Below are 22383 nucleotides of genomic sequence, written 5' to 3' on the forward strand. Positions count from 1 at the left end.
TGACCTTGTAGAGAACATATACACGATAGGTGGGGAAAAAAAGTGAAAACTGTGTGTTTAACGATGAATGGACTGTGAAATGCTGCTTGATTTGCAATGACAGTGGTCATAATGAAGAGTGGTAACATACAACAGCACTACAGCAACAAACATGCCTGTTTTAAAACACAACTATCACCAGAACAGAGTGAGGTAATAACATCAACCATAGACTGAAGATAGAAATGAGCTAGTAGCTAAATCTGGTGAAATACATCTCTTCTCCTTGCACAAGATGAATGTTTTATTGTACATTGTCCTTGACAAATAAATGAAGGTTTTATTTCACCCATTAATACAAAAATGCTGTTCTGGAGTTTTTATATAGAAATAATACAATGCACCCTTACTAGACCTTTGCTGTGGTGGAAATTTAGTAAGTGGACCTCCTAGACTTGTATTTGAGTAAGTGCTATAAAGAGTTTCAATGTTTTACGGTCATTTTGAGCAAAGGCTCGGTTCTATACAAAATGGAAAACAAGAGGGCATCTTTAAAAACTGAATCTTTCTTCCTAAATGAGGTATTAGAAGAGTGCAAATGATTAATCTATTTGAGTGTTTCACTTCCCAGGAAGAAGTAAACTCAAATGCGTTTACCTATTACAATCCCCAGAACCTGAGGTCAATTTGATGTTGATCTTCATCAGAGCACATACTTACAGTACTATAAACTTGATTTGACTTATATACTAACTGCAGGCTTCAGGTTCTTCAAAAAATGTCCCCCTTTGTTGTGGGTAGTGTACTATATTCAATCAGCATTAAAATGCAAAGCCATTTTAGTTTCCTACATCCTTGTCTTATCATAATCACCATCAATTTTCAGCACATGACAAAGAGTCAAATATTATGCGCACAAATGCACACATTATGTGCACACAGAGATTCTCTGTATGCCTTCAATATGTACAGTATGGTAAAGTAATATCATGAAATGTGGTAAGTAAAGGTGATCATTTACAGAAGGGAAAACATTGGAAAATGACAAAAGTGAAAATTGATAAAGGCATATTGAATCTAAAGGGGTGTGGGGGACAGAATGTGATCTCTGGTACATAAAAAGCAGGGATTTGTTTTTGCTAGTATTAGACCAGAACATGCAGTAGATACTGTCTGTTTGCCTCACTGTCTCCCACTCTTCTCTCTATCTCTCTTCTCAGCCCACACTGCAGAGCAAACAGTTTGCTTTAGCTGTTTTTCCTTCTTCTTCTTCCTCCTCCTCCTCCAAACTCCCTCACCTCCTCCTCTCTCTTTCTGTCTCTCTAACATCTGCTGACCCATTTTAGAAAAACACAAGAGCAGAGAAAATAAAGTTCACCTCCTTCACAGGAAACGATCTGTGGTGTTCTGTGGGTTATGTACGGTGCTGGGAGAGCCTTTGAGAGAACTGCATCTGAATATGTATAGCCTTAGTAACAAACCTGCTTCAAATGCCATCTTCAGAATCTCAGTCTTTGGTGTATGAATATTAAGCAGCTGATGCAGCCAAAATGCAGTTTATTTGACCTGTTTTTCTGATTTTATCCATGTGGCGCTTTAAAAACCTTTGAGACAAATGTGTTATTGTGGGAGCTTTACTTGATTTGATTTGATTTGACATACAACATGTTACACATCTCTTTGTGTCATGTACATACAACTAAAATGTGAAAACTCAGCAGGTCTTAGAGGAAAGTAAAAATACATCTCTCTTTATAGCTTGGATAAAATACGAATTCTTACACGACACAATTGTATAGATCAAAGTGTGAATATGCATAAAGAATTATATAAGATTACATTTCCCAGCATGCCGGCATTCCCTGAAGAAAATCAGCATTCCTTCTGAGTCTCCTCTAACCATCCAAGAGATTACTAACCATACATACAACAAAAATGTAACACAGTTAAAACAAATGCCTTAAAGTGCTCAGAGCATCCATGATGATACAAACTGATCCCAATACAGCAGCCTGCATGGAAAATGTGTCAACATTCGAACAGAGAATTAGCTTCTAATACATCTGGATTAAGGAGAGGGAGAGCAGCTCTCCCATCTGGGAAATGCTAGCATATTAGCAGCTCTCCTACAGCTTCGGCCCCTAAGTCAGCCTGATTTACATTCAATAAACTGCCAACCTGGGAATTTCTACATAAACTGCAATACCACGAATAAACTGTCATGCAGACTGGAAATAAAACCCCTGCCAAGGATATGTCGTCAGTCTTCACGGAGTATAAAAGACAGGTTTTAGTGAAAATCAACTCAGTGATACATGCTGCACAACTCTGTGCATGAGTGACATTTAACAAAAACGGATGTGTTGTGGTTTGATTCACACTGCAGCCACTATGACACTGAAGACAGAACTATCTCTATACTAACTGTATGTTCAATCACACCTCCCCCTACTAGACCTTTCCACTGTTCACAGCAAGAGAATACCTTTTTGGAGACACACGAACATCTGCCAGCAATACACAAGAACCGGAAAGAATTGTTGGAGTTCCACAACACAGTAATACCTTGGCAGGAGCTGAATAGGAACAGCAGAAGAAAACTAAATAAAAAAGGACAATATGGAGGATTAAATAACTTTGCAGGGGGGACAATGGAGATGAACCCTGTACTCCCTGCTCCATTTTGGGAAGTTGTTGGCAGTTGTATTACAATAAACTCCCCTCACACTGACAGTAGCCATTTCCTGCATCATCTGTCAGGGAAGCCACATTTCCACATTTTGTCAAGTCTCAACACAATACTCATATGCCCATAGGTACTGAAACAGTTTTTGGTGGCCATTATTGTCCTCCATTCAGGCTGTGAAGAAATCCCTTTCTAACAGAATTCCAGTGTAGGCGATGGGAGACAAAATCCACAGTCCTCATTCTATATAAAACTTATCTCTAAATTTCAGGTGATATGAGGCTTCTCTGTCTTTACTGCCAGTATTAAGAGTAGTAAACAGCTTCAATGTGCATGTGGGCATGTGACTATGATTGTAAAACAGAAATGTAAAAATTTGAATGTATGGTTATCTACTTGATTGTTTTCCATAAATTACAATTTCTTTGAACACCTGATGTGTTTTTGTTTTGTGATACATTGTCCAAAAACTAAAGACATTCAGTTTCCAGTCATGTATGACACAGAAAAGCTTGAAATTGTCACATTCGAGAAGCTGCAACCTGTAAATCTTTAGCTAAAAAACAAGACCATTTTTCCAATAACCAGAAAAGCTGCATATTAATTTTCTGTCGATCACCCAATCAAATATTTGTGTTGGGTTGCTTTTGATTAACATATCATTATGTAATTAAATGTACAAATTCTCCATGGAGTCCACCAACATATGAGCTTTTTGTGATCCATTTCAGTTTAATTGGGCACTATCACGCACACATTATCTTACTAGTGAATACTAACAAAGGTATGAAATTATATTGTTATACCCTGTCTTGCAAATCAGCCTCAGTGTGTTTACAGTTAACAGAGACAACTTTATCTTAACCCTTAACTTGCATTACATTATAACATTTTGGCCTCCACTTTATGCTTTTGTAGCATTTGTTTCGCCAGCACAACTATAACTATGGTCTTTATTTAGTTACATGGCAAATAAATGTAACACTAAAACAGAAGCATGAAATCAGAAATCGAACCATGGAAATTTCTGCCCTTGCTCAGGTGCTCTGTCATTGCACAGCCCTTTTTAATGTTTATGCTTTAAGACTTCTTCTATCTCTCTTTAAGAAGAACATTTCCTAAATTAAATACACTTAATCGTTTAGTGTGGATTAGGTCATCATGCTTTTGTTAACACACTTAAAAAGAGAAAATTCCAATGCTCTTGCTTTGAATCAAAAGCCTCTTTGCTCTCGGCTTACAAAAAAATGCAGCTCCTAGAATGTGTCTGAGAGGAAAAGATAAGATCTGCCACCCTGTGGCTTACATTTCCTTCCATCCCTGTGTAGTTTCGGCTGTTATTTTCACTCATTGTAAAATGCTTTGTAACTCTGTTTAAAAGTTCTATAAAACATAGATAAGATTATAAAATGTTAATGTTTTCCATCTGTAAGGGGCCACAACAAAGAAATGTGACACCACTTCCATTTATTTACAGGTGCCTTTTAAAAAACAATTCATATTCTTCACTGAAGGCAACTCCTCAAGTAAGGTACCACAAAGCGAACTGAATACATGTGAAGCTAATCTGTTTCTAAATTGGATATTTTACATGACATGAATGACACAATCAGGAACGCTCTGTTGAGCATTATAGGCATTATTTGCCCTACACTATCATTAGCAGCTGTTATAGAATTTGATATAGGACTAAAGGGATACAATTGTCGAAGGGCATTATTTTACAATAATTTAGAATAATTGTTATTTCACTTGGGGTTCACACAGATTATTAAGTAAGTTCAGCTGCCTTGGGGACATGAAACTGCATGTGAGAACAATATAAGATACTTGGCAGCGCAGTGGATGACAGACAAAGAAAAAGAGGGAAAATTACAACCCTTGCACCTATTAGAGGGTAGAGTGACGATAATTATATTATTGCACTAAACTCTGTGATCAGCTAACAGTGATATTAGCATATCCTAGCTGCATCCTAATGGTTCCAAATGGTTAAAACTCTTCTCCAATCATCTGTGTTTTCTATCTCTTACTTTCTTATATAAATCACATATTAAAGAAAATAGTTCTGGGATTCATCATGATTAAAACTTTTAAACTACGAGTCATCATCCAGAACTTATGATCTGCTTTATTGAAACTCTTATTGCAGCATGCAGTCTTTTGAGTAAAATATGACTTTGTGCTCAGGGGAAATGTAGAATATTTTCTTTTTATAGTGTGGATTAAGATAATGCATCACTACAGGCATGAGAGTTGTGACAGGAAAGATAGACAATGTTTTCCCTCCAACACCTCAACCTCTGCATCGCACCATCCCCCACCCCTCTGTTGCCGTAGTTATGCAATGACCTTAAATTTGGATCCCCTGTCGACCTTTTGTTCTTAGCATAAAAGCCTGCTTTTATTCCTGGTTCCATGGCAGCCTCTGACTGACTCCCATAAAGTCTGCTGTCAGCTCGAATGAATATGTCGTGCGGGTCACACTTAATAGCAGCATGCACAACGAGCATATGGCTTTGCCAAACCCTATTGAGGAAGCAGAGCACACAGTACTTACAGTACAGCACAAAGTATACTCACTGGAGGACGACCTATTATGCTATCTTATCTTCAACACCCTTACCATATTATGAATCAGAATGACATACATTGCTGTGAGTGATTTGATGCATTATATTGTATCAATCTAACAGTTCTATTGACTGCAGAAAGGAACAGATTGCCACAAAGATAATGTCAAAGTAATATTCGGCCAAAACCCATCTTTCATACTCCTGCAGGCTTCAAAGGTGGCTTGAAAAAGTTTACAAGCTTTAAAGTGGATGAAGTATCAAAGCATCTGCTGCCAAATATTCCAAGGAGTCATCGTTCAACCAAAACAGGATTAAATACATTGCCTTCATGTCCCAATGTCACCCCTCTTGAAGCCCTGCCAGAAATTGGGTACTTGACATTTCAAAATTAAAGTGTTTGCAACATACTGAGCATATGGATGACAGCACAGTGTTACAGGAGTAGTTTGGCAAAGATAGAGCTTGAGAGGAGTATTACTACTCAACAGCAATACAAATCTATTAAATGTGCACCTGTTTGTTCAAACATTTCTGTCAGTTACATTTTCTGCCATTTTATTTTATGCTCTCTTCCTTCAAATATCACTTAACTGTTGTCTAACTGGTTATACAATGCACTGAAGAACATTTCCCCAAAGTAACATACAAAGAGACAGCTAGCAAAAACAAAGCAAGAGCCCATCTGGAACCAAGGGGGAAAGACCAGAGTCTCTTCTCTGCCTTTGACAGACAGATAGGAAGACAGGAGGACATAAGAAAGAAAGAAAGAAAGAAAGAAAGAAAGAAAGAAAGAAAGAAAGAAAGAAAGAAAGAAAGAAAGAAAGAAAGAAAGAAAGAAAGAAAGAAAGAAAGAAAGAAAGAAAGAAAGAAAGAAAGAAAGAAAGAAAGAAAGAAAGAAAGAAAGAAAGAAAGAAAAAGAAATACGGAGAGAGGGAGACAGAGGGTGGAGGAGACAGCAGAGAAAGGGAAGTGGTGCCTGTGTGGCGTGAGAAAGTCCTGTGTTCTCTATCTGTTGATAGCCTGGTGAAGCTGAGGAGGGCTCAGGGCCACAGACCAGAGGGATTTGCAGGGCTTTGCTCCTTCCTCTGTGGAAGCAGTGTGTCAACCATTGCTACTACAGACCCTCCTGCCCCTCCCTGGTGCCCCCTGCAAGTACAGCGTCAGTTACATGATTCTGATTATAGGCTATGAAAGGATCCCTCCTCCCAACTTTACTGTAAGAGGCTGTTTGTATAGAAAGAGGATCAAAACTTTACAAAAAACACTTCTATTTTCCTTCTCAGCCTCAATGCTAATCTGCTCATTTTCTCTTACACAAAGCCCTTTTCTGTCGGATCATCCCTTCTCCCTATCGCAGTATGCCTCCACCCCGTCCCGCCACCTCTGCGGCCAGTTCTTCCTTGGTCGTCTTGGAGAGGCTGCTGAGGCATGACAGTCTGATGGGCTGGACAAAGGACCAGGCTGGCGAGCGTCCAGAGGGGGCTCAAGGGCAAGAGATGGACAGATAACCTTGTTGTGTGGCCCACGGGCGCCTGAGACAGCTGCACTGAGATGATAACTCAATCTTCCCATCAGACCTCCCTACTGGCTCGGCCGCAGGCCACAGCACCCACCAACATGGGTCAGAGTGTATGTGGGCCAATGGACATGGTATGTGTTGTTGTGTGTTGGGAGGTGCTTTCACCACTTTATCATGTCAGTTCTGTCACATCAGACAAACTCTTTGAAGCAGTTTCCTGTGTGGCAGCACCAACGGTCCGGTTGAAAGCATATTACATGAAATCATGTTTACTGGAAGTTACACATGCAGGTTTAATGAAAAGGAGTGTGTGTCTGGATTTGAGGGTCCAGATTTGGCCATTGTTACATTAAATACCTTTAGCCTCTTCAGCCAAGGGTACCTCAGTTTCATTATGAAACAACATTCCAACATATATCCCCTCAAAATTACTTTTCTAGCATCAACAAGGACAACAAATGAATTTGTGTGTGTATGTGTGTACCGCTACTACTAGCCTATGAACTTTAATGACAACTTGACAGTGCAAGTGGAGAGGGTGGCTTGTTGTTTGCAAATGTTAACTTCTTTGAGTTATCAGCTCATTTTCTCTCCCTGAATTAAAGTGGATACCAGAGCATGGGAGAAGAAAGGCAGTGTATTTGCATGATTGAGATGCATTTCGCCCCCCGCCTGGAAGTCCTCTTGAGGACATTTTCATGCTAAATCAGGAGTAAAAAGTCTAAGAGAATTACGGGGCAGACAATTGTTGCATGAGGTTTTTTGATGTTGAAAGGGATTCCTTCATGGCAAGCGCTTCTCATGATGGAGAAAGTACTTTCATGCTTGGGCTTATTCAAACATCTGTTCCCATTCTCTGGCTCAACCACAATGAATGTGGTTCACGCAAGAATCATAATTGCATACAGACTTGGGGATACAGACGAGCAGTCAGTGTTTTTACTGCAACTGTTCCAACAGAGCTGTGAAAGGGAATGAAAATTGTGATACAGCACGTTTTATTTTAACAACAGGATAAAGAAAAAAATAGTCGCTAGAATGGTTTGACAAGTAAAGCCATGGTTGTTCAACTACTACTATGCTTAAAAGCCATTATCTCATCTCTCTAGTATATGGAAGGCATTACAACAGTCTCAGTCTCTCCATAGCTAGGGCTAATAAAGGGCTGAAAAGAAGAAAATTAAAAAAGCTTTTTGCTGATGTCATAATGGTGAAAAACAGCAGAAATGGTGCTGAGCAATAGATAACCTTATAGTGTCTCAATGGATTTTCTTTTCTTTAGATACTCACACCCATTACAGATAAACCTTTTTATTTTATTTCAAGACAAAATACCTTCCATAGGGCTTTAAACACATAAAAACAACTGGATAGTTAATGAACACACCATACACACACTTAAAAAACAAACAAGATGTGTTAATCCACTCTGTTTGGCACACACCTCATCTGTCCTGTGTGGACTTCTGTGAACTGTCAGTCTCTTTTGTAAAACCTGCTCAACTGCAAGGAAATCCATGCATGGACATCATGAAGAACTCAAAGCTTTGACAACATACAACTACCTATAAGAGCATTAAAAAGCCGCAGTCCTGCACTGTCTGAGCATTGTCGTTGAGAAATACAGAACATTAACTCCTGCCCCGGGGGCACTTGTCAACTACTTCCTGAGCCCTAAGCCTGTATGTAATTGAGGTGAAACAGCTTGTCTGAAACCAATTGAAGACATGCAGTGAAGGGGAGTCAGTGCAGTCCCTGAGAGGGGATGACAGGGTCACACCTGCAAACACGGGCCTGCACAGGCAGCCTGCTGATGGCTATCTCAATGTGAACTAGGGGCTATGAGAGGGAGGTGCAACACAGGGGGCTGAGGGCCATGATGGTCCTACAACTGGCAACATGCCCATACCCTCTCCAATTCATTCATGACGACAACTCATGCAAATCCATGTGCACACACGCACACACATCCACACATGCACCTCCCAATCACTAAGCTTCAGTGCCCCTTTTATAAACAACAACAACACTGGCTAAGGATGTTAACATGCAACACTGACCCCTGGCATCAATTGCCACCTCAACCACAGCATGTCAACTCCTCATGTGATGTCATCTTATAACCCCACTACTGTGGCAGAAGTCTGTCTTTAGCTGCTCAACATAATTATAGCCCAGATGAATGGTTTGGAAATGACAGGCAATTAGGCCTCCAGACAGTATGATACTGAGGAGTACACTTTCTTCCAGCATGGGTAGCTGAGGTGTAGATCAAAGAACCTCACGAGACAAAAGCACATGTTTATAGCGTCCACCACTCTGACAGCGAGTGGATTCATGGTCATCGTAAACAAAACAGGTGGCATTTACCAGAAGTAGAACTAGTGCTTCAGCCAAATTAGTTTTAGTCATGTGGTTGTCACTTAACAGTCGAGCTTGAAGATGAGTGGAATAATACAAGCAGATTCTCATTTTCACTTTTTGCGAGTGCCATTTTCAAGTGATATACTAACCTATTTAAGAAATAACAACGCTCCATGTTGGCTGCAAGCACTGCCTGCACTGTCAAAGTCTCTGATTTACAGGATGGCCAGACTGTGGGGCAATCTCGCACCAAGAGCCACCAGCAGGGACAGAGTGGAAGAATAGAAGAGAAGAAAGGAAGAAAAGAGGAGGGAAAAGTACTCTTCGTAAAGTCTGTAGTTAGTAATTAACTTGAACTGGAGATAATGTCATAATTATAGTAGCACGCAACACTCTAATTCCCCTCAACATTAACACACAAAACTAGACTGTGGTCAGAGGGCCTGTTGGAACAAAAGCAGGGAATTTTCTTTGAATTCACAAACTTTCAAAAACTAAGAGAAAGTTAGACTGCTTCTGTAAACTTTGGGGCTGATAATAGAAAGCGGTGATACCTTGAACTTAAATTGCATCAACACAAAACTTCCCCGGTTGATCAAGAATTCAGTCCCCATAGATAGATCAACATTTGGCCTGCATTTCTATTTACCATTTCAATAACAGGTCAGTTGGGAGAAGCTTTATTTACAGCATCCTGCTCTCTCATGATGATGCGTCCCAGTAGGGGAGAAACCAGGCTGATGACCTGCAAACTGTTGCACCCCTCAAATGGAAAAGCTGGGATAAAAAGACCTTTCCATTCCTCTGAGTCATAGCAGGTTTTTTAAATAACCTTCAGAGTCATACTCCTCCAAACTCTCCTGTCTCCATCTATACTGGCTCAGGCCCATTTACTCTGTAGCTTTATCTGCAGCCTTCTATTCCAAACACTACTCACATTTAATGGAGATCAACTAAACGACTGTAGATAAAATCACAGTCTGGCTGCCTTTCATTGGGAAACCAAAACTTGCATCTCGCCTTTGACTGAACTTGTTAGACTGCAAACACATAGTACTGTACGGACAAAAAGTGTATTAACTGCAGTAACAGATATTTATTATGACTGTCTCAGAAACTCACATGAATGGAGAAGAGACTTAAAGTAAAGCGACAGGCAGAGTAGAGCCCATGAGAAGCGGGTAATTGAGCAGAACATATCTTGATGTTCTGGTGAAACACCACTCTCCATCTCTCCACGCAGAAGATGAATCACACCATTGTCTGTGTCACCAAATTACATAAGTGCTATGGAAAATTCACTCAGTTCAATTGCTTAGTAGAAAAGGGAAGAAATTGACCAGCCACAGCTTGTTCGAATGAATTACGTGGGTCACACTTTAATAAAATTGCTCATGTTTTGTGATTGCTGTTATTTGAAAAGCTACAATTGATCATTTGCTTCCTTTCTTTAAAAAAAGCATCCGCTAAATCATAGGGTTAGGGTTAGGGCTCTCACCATATAATCTGTGTGAATCCATAAATAAAAGGGGAATGATGGAGGAAGTTGATGAGAGAGCTTTCTGTTGGACCTTTGGGTTTATCTTCAAATGACATGTGAGCTCAGAAAACATTTGACAGTTCAGCCTCAAACCAAATTGTTTCAAAGACTGGATATTTAATACAGCAAAACTGTGAGCATGGAGGAGATTACTTAACCTGTCTGTGGGAGGAGAGTCCAACTAATTTTAACTTTCTCCATCTCAACACCCACAGATCATGTTTTATGTACCTATGACCACAGCATCATAATACAACACCACTACCCTCAGCTATCTCACAATTTCAGTCTCTAATTCTATGTGTTGATACTTAACAGTGTTTTCACCCACAATAACAAGACCATTAATGCTGGGTGTCAGCTGCTTGTCTCTACGTGCCAGACTATTGTGAGAATGTTTGTGGCATGACAGACGTAAGGTGTGGCACATGCAGACAGTAAAATCACCATTAACGCCTGCGTATAAACAGAGCGGAGGCTTTTATGGATGGAGTGGCAGGGCAGAGAGGCTGACAGATGTGAGTGGCTGGGACAAGACTCTCAGGGACAGCACAGATCCCGTATGAGTCCAGACAAGAGCAGACACATCCCTGAACATTCAGACTAAACACAGCCGCATAATTAGAGCTATAATTCAGCGGAGCAGCCACAGTACACACTGTGAGCCTGTGTCCTTCGTAGAATAACCTACCCTCTTATTCAGCCCCAAATTAAACTGTCTGAACATTGTGCTGTTGTCTCTTCAAAGCCATTTAGAAGCAGAGACTGTGACGAGGTGAGGTATAAAAAAATGATTCAGTGTTTAAAAAAAAGCTTGAATTGCAACATAGGATACTCAAGAAAACAAAGCCGAGGAAAACCAGCGTTAATCCTTGTCGCCCTCAAGCATAACAGATTGGAGAGGACATGAGAGTTGAGGACACAAGCCTGCTGAGAGGCATTTTTAGTGGCTACTTTCATGTCGGCATACTTACAGATATCTGCTGATTCGTCTGAACCATCTGGACAGTCCTTCTCCCCATCACAGCGCCAGCCTTTGGAGATACAGGTCACCTGATCCTTACATACAAACTGCTTAGAGCTGCAAGTCTTGGGCTGGTCGTCAGCTTTGGGAGCTGAAAAAAAAAAGAGTAGAGAAAAGTTCATGAGTCATCACGAAAACAACTGAATGCTAGACACGTTTCTGACTTATAAGCATATAGAAAGAAGTGGAATTCTCTAGCAACCCTTAAAAGAAATGCCAGCATGAAAGTGAATGTTTTTAATGCATCATCCAGTACTTGTATGATGTAATTGTATAAAGTAATATAGTTACTTTCTTAAGAATATTTCAACAATCATTCTCTCCTGTCCAAAAGCTACACAGGAAATTTTCAGCTTAAAGCAAAATAAATCTTAACTTAGGGGGGCAAAGCAACAAGCAAGGGTCAACCCAAGTTTACAATGATGTTTTTGTATCAAAAAGGACCAACAAGCACACTCTATTCAGAAAAAAATTACCTCCTGTACAAGTTTACAACCAACACTGGTGCCTTTTAGTACTGGGTTTGTTTGTTGTTTCCTCTCTTCTTACGGACATCTCATTTCTTTCTGCTTTTTTATTACTCTGAAGGTGTTTTTCAACTTTTACCACAGAGGCTCTTTCATGTGTCAAGGCACAGAAATAACTGGGCATTCAATCACCGTCTGACCCATGGGAAACTGCAGAGTGTGGTAGTTCTGGGCAGTAAGTCAGCACAGATTGTTGAGGTGCACCACAGGCTAGCAGCTCCACAGCAACGCTCAAATGCTCATGACCCATCAGCAGTCTGACACTGCTGACATGTTTTAACTCAGCCTCACTCAGAAAAACCTGGGTGAAATGGAGCTCTACCTGCTAAGTGACACATTAGTCTGTCAACACTGAATTTATCACTTATTTCAAATGTATCATACAGGGTGGGTTTGCCTAAATTCTTTTTTAAAAATTAATTAAAAAGTATTTTCTCACTAACCACTAATGATTTGCTGCAGTGTTGGTATTCATGCAAGTTTTGACATTGAATTTTTGGATCCACCCCAAAAACATGGAGGTGAATGGAATTTTAATTTTCTGCTCACAGCATTGAAAAATAACCTTTATTTCCTTGTATATGGTACTATTAATAACTGACACAACAGTCTGTTTTCGTGTGTGTGTGTGTGTGGGGGGGGGGGGGGTATTGGTCAGGGAGTGTTTCTTCTTCTTGACATTCGGTTTGAATGTTTCAAGCCCCATCAATTAAATTTTACTCACCAATGGAATGTAGCAGACAAAATCTGATGGATATCTCAACTATCTGGATGAATAGTGAAAAAGGGACAATCTGTTTCTCTTCCTTATTTAAACCAAGTTAAACCAAGCCTGAAAACTGAAATCCTCAGATAACATTTTCTCTCATAAAGAAGAAAGAAATGTATAAAAGAGTAATGCTTCCATTTAAGCGGTCAAAAATGTTACACATTAAGAAAGACAAAGAGACCACAATAATCACTCCAGTCAGGAGGTTATTGTTACTGTACTGCAGCAATGCTCTGGGAAGGACAGTGCTGAAGGTCTCATTGTGATTCTCTGCAGGGACTGAGCCCTCTCTCGCCCTGGATGACTTGCCTCCCTACGTACTTGGCAGGCAGAGAGGTGTTGGGGGGTGGGGGTGGGGTGCACACCACAAGGGGGCTGGGATGTGACTGAAATCATAAGAGAGCATGAGGCTAGTGTATCATTGCAATCACGTTCCTTTTTGACTGTCAGACTAAGGCTATATTCACAGCAAATCCGGCAATGCGGGAAAAACAGCAGTCCTCCCATTCATTTGAATGGAGGTAGTGCGTTTAGGCTGCAGGAGTATAGGCCATAGGGTTCAGCAAAAAAAAAAAAAGCAGCATCCATCCAGCAAGAAGTTTAATCAGAATTGACTTTCGCTGAAATGCAACCTGATGTCATGCTGTGGTGGCAAATCATGTAAGCCGGTGATCAGACCAAAGAGGCCCACGGGAAGAAGAACCTTGTTTACTTGTTGACTTTGTTGCCATGAAGCCAGCAACAAAGTCAACAAGATTCATTTTAGAAAGGACAAGAGAAAAAAAGAGAGAGGGGGCAAGCAAGCTGAAAGTACAAGTGACAGAGAGCGAGAGGGTAAGCTAAGCAGCAGTGTTCTAGCCAGAGAGTGAATAAAGAAAGGGGGCAGCAGTAGTGAGAACAAAGCCATACATCGGAGAAATAAAAGATTTTCTGATTGTTACACAGCAGTTATGTTTTAAAGCACAAATAAACACACCCACACCTCCACACAATAGTGCAGAAAGGTGCTGAATTGTGGAATTTGGTGTGAATGCAGCTAAGTGGTTTAGACCCTGGTCGTTTTTTGATGTGACAGTGAGGTGTTTGTATATGTCAGAGACTAAGAATTCAGTGTTGTGTTTTTGTAAATACAATTAGCAACTAAAGGATTGCAGGGATCAAATCACATCATTTCCATTATACTAATCTAACACCTTGGGATAGAAGGACAAAGAGTGAGCTGGGAGTTTTCACCCTGTTCTCCTCATCACACAATAGCAAGGGCATGCCTTAAAAAACAAGGGTTTTGCAAGAGAAGTTCAAGGGATGCAACAGAATAAGATTTAAACACAGCAATGAAATGCCAAAATATAGACTTCTATATTAAACATCACAAGACCTTGACAGGATGTAAAATTTGAGATGAGAGTGAGAAAGAGAGCCATAAAAGGCTGGATAGAGACCAATGAATGAATCAGTTTAGAAGCCACGCATACACCCAACCCCTCGGTGAAGGAATGAGAGGGAGGCTAGCTATGGCCTGGGGCCAACTTGTTAGTTTTGCTTCCTTTCAGCTCACCAATGCTTATATGTTGCCATTTAATCTGCCTAAACAACCAACAACCAGACAAACACCCGCACTGACTGAGGCATGAGCCGAAATGAGTAACAGCATTGAAGCCTCTGACAGGCTGCTATGTGAAGGCATTCCCTCAGTCTCTCTGGTCCCTGTGTGAAGCATCTGGGTTGAGGCAGTTGTTCCCTATGAGTGGGCATAAAACTGGAAATAAAACATTGTGGGTTCTAATTTTACCATCGCTTTACACACCAGCATGAATTGACCGCAGAGGGGAGAACCTCTGAGCCTAATTGGAGGTTGTGGCTGAGGAGGGGTTAGAGACTGGGGGAAACGACTGGCAGCCTTCCCCCTCAGCAGTCTTCTTTCAAAGCCCACTGAAATATCTCAAACAGAGATGTGAATTGTTAATTCACCCTGCAAAGTCCCTTTTTTCCAAACTAACTGCCAGAGTACTGACAATTTTTAGAGGGTCCAAATCAGGCTGAGACGTTAAACCATTTGAGTCCACTTTACCTACAAAAGGGAATGAAGAAGGCCTTTATTTGGTCTCCTGGGATTGGCCCAACAGCAAACACCAATCCCATTGAATCAAGGTACACACTCCACTTACAGGAACTCCAATAAGCCCTGTGTGTTCGCCGCCAACAGAGTTCCCTCTTAATAATGCACTTCCAACTAAAGCATTTCCTGCCACAGCTGAGTGGCAACTTGATCACACTGCTGTGACTAAATGGTAGGAAATCCCACAACATTCAAATATTCTACCCCCAATGCAGCAGGGTGATCACTTTTTTTTTTAAATAATGACCTTGTCTTCTGTTGCTTATGTTATGGTTTTAAAAGTAAAATCAGTATGCTATACACTTAAACATGAGAAATACTGCTCCTTCTACATTAAGATAACCTAAATAAACACCCAACCTATAGGCATCTACTAGAGCAAAAATACATCTAATTAGAGAGGGACAGTCTTAGATGAAGCCCTCAAGAGTTTTGAATTTGACACCATTACTCAGTAAGGGCAACTTTAGATGTTCCACAGGAAACAGGTTTCTATTTCTGAAGAGAAATTACACCATGAACGAATATCTTTATTTGGCAGATTTAAAAACAGCTGTCCACAAACACCAAAATGCCTGTGTCTGCACTCTGATGTAGTTACAATATGCTGCACTACAGATGTATTATATTTAAAAATCTATATAGGAGAGTGATACAGTAATGGTATAAAATATGAGTGATGACATTGTCCTTGAGGCAACTGAAAGCCCAAGAATGTCTGAAGGTCAGTATACTGAAAATCTGAGTATTTGTCCATCAGACATTGGATTAGTGTTTCCATCTAAAATCATATTTAATGTTTTTTTAACGGTTTGAAAGCTTTTACTTGAATAAATTCACAAAATTGGACTGTTTGTGGTCATAATTAGAAATCACAGACTGTAATTCTATTTTCTTTCCTCATTATCTTGTTAAATCAGCACATCATGATTAAGTCATTGCTGTTTTACTGACCAAAACAACATCCATCAATGGTTTTCATTTGGTTATAAGTGCTGAAACAAAATTCTACGTGGAGTCAGTTGTGGAAAGCTGAGACATAAGCCAGTGCACTTGCTTTCTAGGATAACAGAAGGCTACGCATGGTTGTGGAAGAGAAAATAAACTGACTTACAAACTCCTGCTTTTACACAAAACATTGTGTTGTCACTGAAAGATTCACAGAACAAATGTTTGAATCTGATATGTCTTACACACACTGCTATAAATTATTGAATTACTTCCTGGTATGTGAATGTTCTGGCTCCAGTTGGCTGACTTGGCCCGACTTTGAGCATACTGCCAGCTGTAGGGAGCACACACTGTATTTCCTTATGCAGGGCCACTGGAGCTTTGTGCTGTCTAAACAGCGCACACTGAATTGCCCTCGGGCACTGTGCATGGCAAAAAGCATTAAACACGAGCGAATGAGCAAATGTATAAACGTACACAAAGCCTGGCTCTTATAGAAACGTCCCTCCTGAGTGCTTATTAAAAAAGAGGTACTTTCAAAGCCATGTCTTCATTTACGAGGGAATTTATGGTGTTGCTTAAGTTTTTGTAATCCAAAAATCAGAAAAAAAATTTTGAAAGGAAGTCTGTGGGATGGAACAGGATAACATGGTGAGTAAATGGTGTTGTGGCACCATTTATTCACCATGTTATCCTGAAGGCCTCCAGACACCATCACCAGCTGGGACACAACACTGACCCACTTTCCCTGCCGATCTGTCTCCCTCAATATGGCCATCCATGCTCCACAAATCAACTCCAGATCCATGCAGCACATACCAGCACCTTCTAATTGATTACATGTGTACAGCTTTGCCTCAAAAAGACAATCTTTTACACACAGCCAAAATTCTTAAGAAACCAAACAGCTTTAGTTTTGAATTCAAGAAAGTACTTGTTGTTTGTTTCTCTTTGCTGTGAGAATGGAATCCAGTGCAAATAAAGTAAAGAATTATCTGCACAGGAGGTGTTTCAGCCGTATTCTTCACTTGTCTGTCAGAGGAGATATGCTTCCATCTTAATCAATACAGCTGTCTACACAGGCTATGTAACGGTTTGTGTTTCACTTGTGCTATACAAAAGTTGACAGACCCACAAGTCAGTCTTGAAATGTTTTGCTTAACTAGAGACTGAGGACAAAGAATTAAAGAGTTTTTTTAAGAAAAATAACTGCATTGCAGAACCAATCCAAAGTCTTTAGGGCAGCCCTTAATAATGAGATATTGGGGGGAGAGCATCATTTCCGGTTGGGCGTGTTCTTAACAAAATGTGAGAGCCGTAGATTTGTTAGCTGCTGTACTCTTCACCATTCAAGCATTGATTGTCTGATATCGCAAGGCTATAGCCAGAAGTCATTTTCCTTCACTTTACCTGCATTACTACAGTGATTGTTTGCTGTGCTCTGAACACTGCCAGAACACAGTTGACCTATACACAGTACTGTGCCTGTGTAGACACCAAAGGAGGACTGTGGCTGCTGCCGCTGCTCTGCTAGTGTAGCTGTGTAATGGACTAACTTAATGCTGCGCATGTTTTTAAATGTTTTTTACCTATTTAAAGAGCAACAATATTTGGCTGGAATGTATTACAAGTTTGCTTGAGTTAAAACAACACACACCAGGATGACAATAACCGTTATGCAAATGCACACAGAACACAGAGTCAGCTGAAAAGGTTAACAAACAAAATGATAAAAAGTTTACTTTTGTTTCATAAGCATGGTAACACTGAGCAGATCCTACTATTCAACCAACACAATCCTCATGTGGATCACTTCTAGGCTCATCAATAGAGCATGGATTCTATTAAATGCTGTAAAAAGATAACCGTACAAATGGGAATGTGAAATTACTTTAATAAATTAATAAATAAATTACCCTCGGGGTCTCTGTAGTCTTACTGTTTACAACTGTAGTGACAGGAGAAATTGGGAATGAAACCAGGACTGCAGGACTGTTTCTCATCACCCATCACTTCTCCTCCCCTTCCCTTCATTGTGGAACACTGTTCTTCCAGAGTGGTTCAAAGAGTGAAAAAGGCAAACCAACTATGCAATTAGACCCCTGAGGTAAAGTTTAAAGTGATTTCACTGAGTTCAGTTTAGCAGGATGTCAAAGCCATGCATTATAATTAACAGTTAAAACCAAACACCGACCACAGGGAAGAGAATGAGGGCAGAGGGAAGTTGTTATTCCTGAATGTCTGGGCTGTATTAATTATTCAGATGGAAGACAATCTCTCTTTCACCAAAGTCAGAGGATGTCAGATGTAATGTTATGTTGGAATGCTATGGTACAAAGCAGAGCATTGAGAAGAGAGTGATAAACATTATTTAATGTATGGCCACTGCTGTAGCCATTAAAGCAACATCTTCAATAGTGACACTGTGCAGTACCTAACCAATACGCAACTCCTTAGGTTTGTGCACACCAAGCCACAGCCAAGCACTAGAGCACTTTAACCAGCTCACAGTGCACATACAATGGCCATAGGCTATCTAATTTCTTATTCTCAATAGCCATTTTCAAAGAGGTTGAACATGCACAAATAGCAGAGTTAGTACCTACTCTTGGGCCTGAATGCTTTGTTTTTGTGTCATCGCACAACAAAAGGGTGCAGCTTTGACCTCAAAGGTAACTTGATGAGGATCTGCAGGATGTCACAGGCCAGAGCAGTAAAGGGCAACCCAGTAAAAAACAGACATAGTAGTGATTGATAGACATAAAGATACATGTAAATAGGCTCATAGTGGGGCTAAGGAGAGTTCTTCGACATCCACCCACATTAATCTCTGCCATTGTATATGCACTCATAGAGGAAAAGTCAACCCAGATTCAGCTGTTATGAAAACAGAATATGGTAGCCACAAAATGAGGGCTGGACCACATAAATTGAGGCATTCATTGCAACTGAGATGACTGTAAATCCTGCCCTGCCTCTGTCGCTAACAGGAAAAAACATCCAAGGCCACGGGAGTAAAGTATGAATATAGTAAGTTACAAAAGGATTTACCTCAGTTTAAAGATAAAATGTCTCTGATTTGATGAGTGGATTTCCCTAGATGAATGCCTCATTAGATTCACTCAAAAGTAAAAGGGTGGGGGAGGGCAGGAAGGAGGAATGTGTCTGACTCAATAATTGCTCAGAATGACTCATAAACAATACACAAATGAGTTGTCATCCACTTTTAATCTTAACAGATGACCTCCTTGTTCATCAGTGATATCCTTAAACTTTAATAACATAGAAAGATATAAAGGAGGACATATTATGCTAATTTCCAGTTCTGTATTTTCATTCTGGGACTCCAGTAGAGTATAGCTTTGCATGATTCACAGTTAAAAAAACTCTAATTTATCATTTACTGGCCTTTTATGCAGCCCCTCATTTCGGCCTCTGTCTCTGTTTTCCAGAAGCCTGCCGAGGGGTGTTGTGTTAAGTTGCTGCTGATGCAAACCCAACATTTCAGCTTTATTGCTTCATATTAAAAGCTTCTGAATGACTAAATAACATGTGAAGAATTTACAGGAAATTAAACACGTTCCTCACCAAATTAGCAAAGCTTTGTTAGCAGCACTAAAAGCCAGTTGACACAACAAAATACAGAGAAATTTGGAGCCATTTGCTCAGCAGATGAATTAGAAATAATGCAAAGAGGAAAAGTAAAGGCAGAAACAGCAGAAGAGCTACAGATGACCAACACCCCTCCAACAGGTAAACTACTTACTTTACTTTGCTGTGCCATGTAATGGAATAATACTCACAGCATGCCAGTTCGACATGACTACCTCCAAAACAATAGACTCTAGAATGCCTGAAGAGGTGATTTGACTGGATTTTATGGTGGAATAGGAACTCAGCTGTCTGCAGTTACTTTACTTTTAACCCTCAAGCTGTGAGCCTTGGCATGCACAGTTAAAGTCCAAGACTACAAACACCCTTCAGTCTTGATAATATTGTTGAGAGCCACGGACATCAAACTGGTTGCTGGTCACATTTAATAGAGGTTTGAGGTGCTAACGGAACCAGATGAGGAAATACAAACTCAAAGCTTACAAATAGCTATTAATAATAGTTTTCAAACTAAAGGGTATTCATTTTTTTATGTTTGAATAGTGCATCTAGTTTATTTATTGTGTGTGTGTACATGTATGGGTACATCTGTATGTGAACCTTCCTGTTTTCTCAGTGAGTTATGTTATTCCACTGTGTTGCATATGCTTATTGTTTTCTTGTCTTTTTTTAAAAATATAAAGCACATCGACTTTCTTTGTAATGAAATGTGCTCTATAAACAAAGTTGCCTTGCATTGTCTTGAACAAAACCACATGAAACTTGAAAGAGTTATTTTCTAACAAGTGAAACTAGTGCAAGCCTGCAGTGCTTTTCTATATAGGCACCAATATAGAAATCATGTCCACGGCTTTTTGAGATAAACACTTGTGAAAAATCTGTCAAGAAAGATTTGAGTCTTTGAGAACATCATAACTGGTGATGGACAAAACTAACATAATCTGAAATACACTTGTGATAAAAAGGTTCTCATTCTATTTAAATAAAATGAAATTATAAATGTTATTTCATACTTAATGTCTTTTGCAAATGCCGCATATTCTATATTGTAAGGGCAGATGTCCACTACTGTAGATAAGCTGGTTATATAAGAGCCAATAATTCAATGTGTGTTTGAGCCACTGACCTGAAGTAATCTGATACACTAGATCATCATGAGGTTTTAAATGATCAGATTAAAAATGACAATGAAAAAAAAAACATATTAGATCAAATTGGCAGTCAAATAGACTATTGAGAATACTAGCATTTGGGGTTGGGTGGATTTCATATGGTTAAAATACATTATCAACGCAAGTAGATCACAATATCATTATATATACAGTTTTATGGATAATCAGCTGAGAAATTGTTGAAGTATAGCTAAATTGTAAATAATCAGAAAGTTCAATCTACTTTCAGCTAATCTAGCAAATAAAATACCTGAGAAATCAAATTACTTCATCACATTCATGAAAAATAATATGAAATCCAAATCTTACTGCGGACAAATTTATATCATCTCATACTGTATCATCATATCGCTGAACCTGAACAGCAGTGGCATTTCAGTCATGGACACACAGTCTCTTATCAACCTCAATGTTTATACAGTAAACATCTAAACTACTGAGTTGTAAATTATGTTGTGTATGTCTCGTATGCCCTTACAATGTGTATGTTTTAATTTGTGAAGTGCAAAGAGATTGTAAATGACAATTTGCTTTCAGCTCATGTTGGTACAATCCATCAAATAGAAACATTTACACAGTCTCTCACAAAAAACTACTATAAAAGTAAATGAATTGTGTCCATATCTTTGCCATGATACCAACAGCACAAATGTTTGTTACATGCTCAACCACAATCCAATGAATAGGCGTGATGGCTGTGACTTTGATGAAAGCAAACAGCTTTGACACTTTGCAACAGTCCATGAAATTGGAATTTTATCTCCATATATCAGATTGTCTCCTCTGACCAGGTGTGAAAAGTACCTGGGGTCCCTACAATCAAATCGATTCTCCAGTCAAGCAAAAAGCCAACATCTGAGGTGTGCCTGAGCACAAGCTGGTAAAGCCAATGGAACCGACACACAAAGAGCCACAGATGTGACACTCTCTAGAAACGGACAAGCTGGGTGGTCAAGCTTGAGGCATCAGGTGAGGAGTTCACCATTAGTGATGTCAAAGTAAATCTGCAGTCACAAGGACAGTACTCTCACAGCTGTGCCAGGTGTTAGGCAAACGTTGCAACCCTTTGCTACATTTGAACAACACTGTGCACTCCCCTTAGTAAACACAAAGAAAATCAAATGCATTTCTTTAACAGTAAATTCATTTAAGGGCTTACATTCTAATGTGTGGCATGTTCAAAATAACAATTTCTAAGAGACATCATAATATTAATTATAAAAAATTAAAACAAAAAAAACAAAACAAAGTTCCAAAACAGTGATGCATAGAGAGCCAAATTTTATTACAGAGCTGCATTAACTCACACCCACACTCCCTATTTTGTTAAAGAAGCCAATCCGTTCCTTTTTTGGAGCTTAGGAACGGAACAGGGTAAACAGTGATGTAGCTAGCAGAAAACACCAATTACAGAACACCCCTGCTATTCACAATCAACAAACACTCTTTCATCTGTGGTCTCACGCCTTCAGTAAGTGGGGAACAACACCGAAGACATTTATGCTAATCTGGTTTTACCTTCTTCACAGTTGTTTGCAATGGAGT

General features: G+C 39.7%; 1 protein-coding gene across 2 annotated transcripts in view; it reads right to left on the reverse strand.

Moving 5' to 3' along the window:
- Window positions 1-22383, reverse strand: part of lrp1ab (low density lipoprotein receptor-related protein 1Ab) — a 90053-nt gene that overhangs the window by 63671 nt on the left and 3999 nt on the right. For both annotated transcript variants that reach the window (XM_053318167.1, XM_053318166.1), the window contains exon 2: window positions 11639-11779. In XM_053318167.1, the coding sequence (XP_053174142.1) occupies window positions 11639-11779 (141 nt within the window). The remainder of the gene's footprint in view (window positions 1-11638; window positions 11780-22383) is intronic.

The sequence above is a fragment of the Scomber japonicus genome, chromosome 4 (genome assembly GCF_027409825.1).
Source record: "Scomber japonicus isolate fScoJap1 chromosome 4, fScoJap1.pri, whole genome shotgun sequence".
Taxonomy (NCBI): Eukaryota; Metazoa; Chordata; class Actinopteri; order Scombriformes; family Scombridae; genus Scomber; species Scomber japonicus.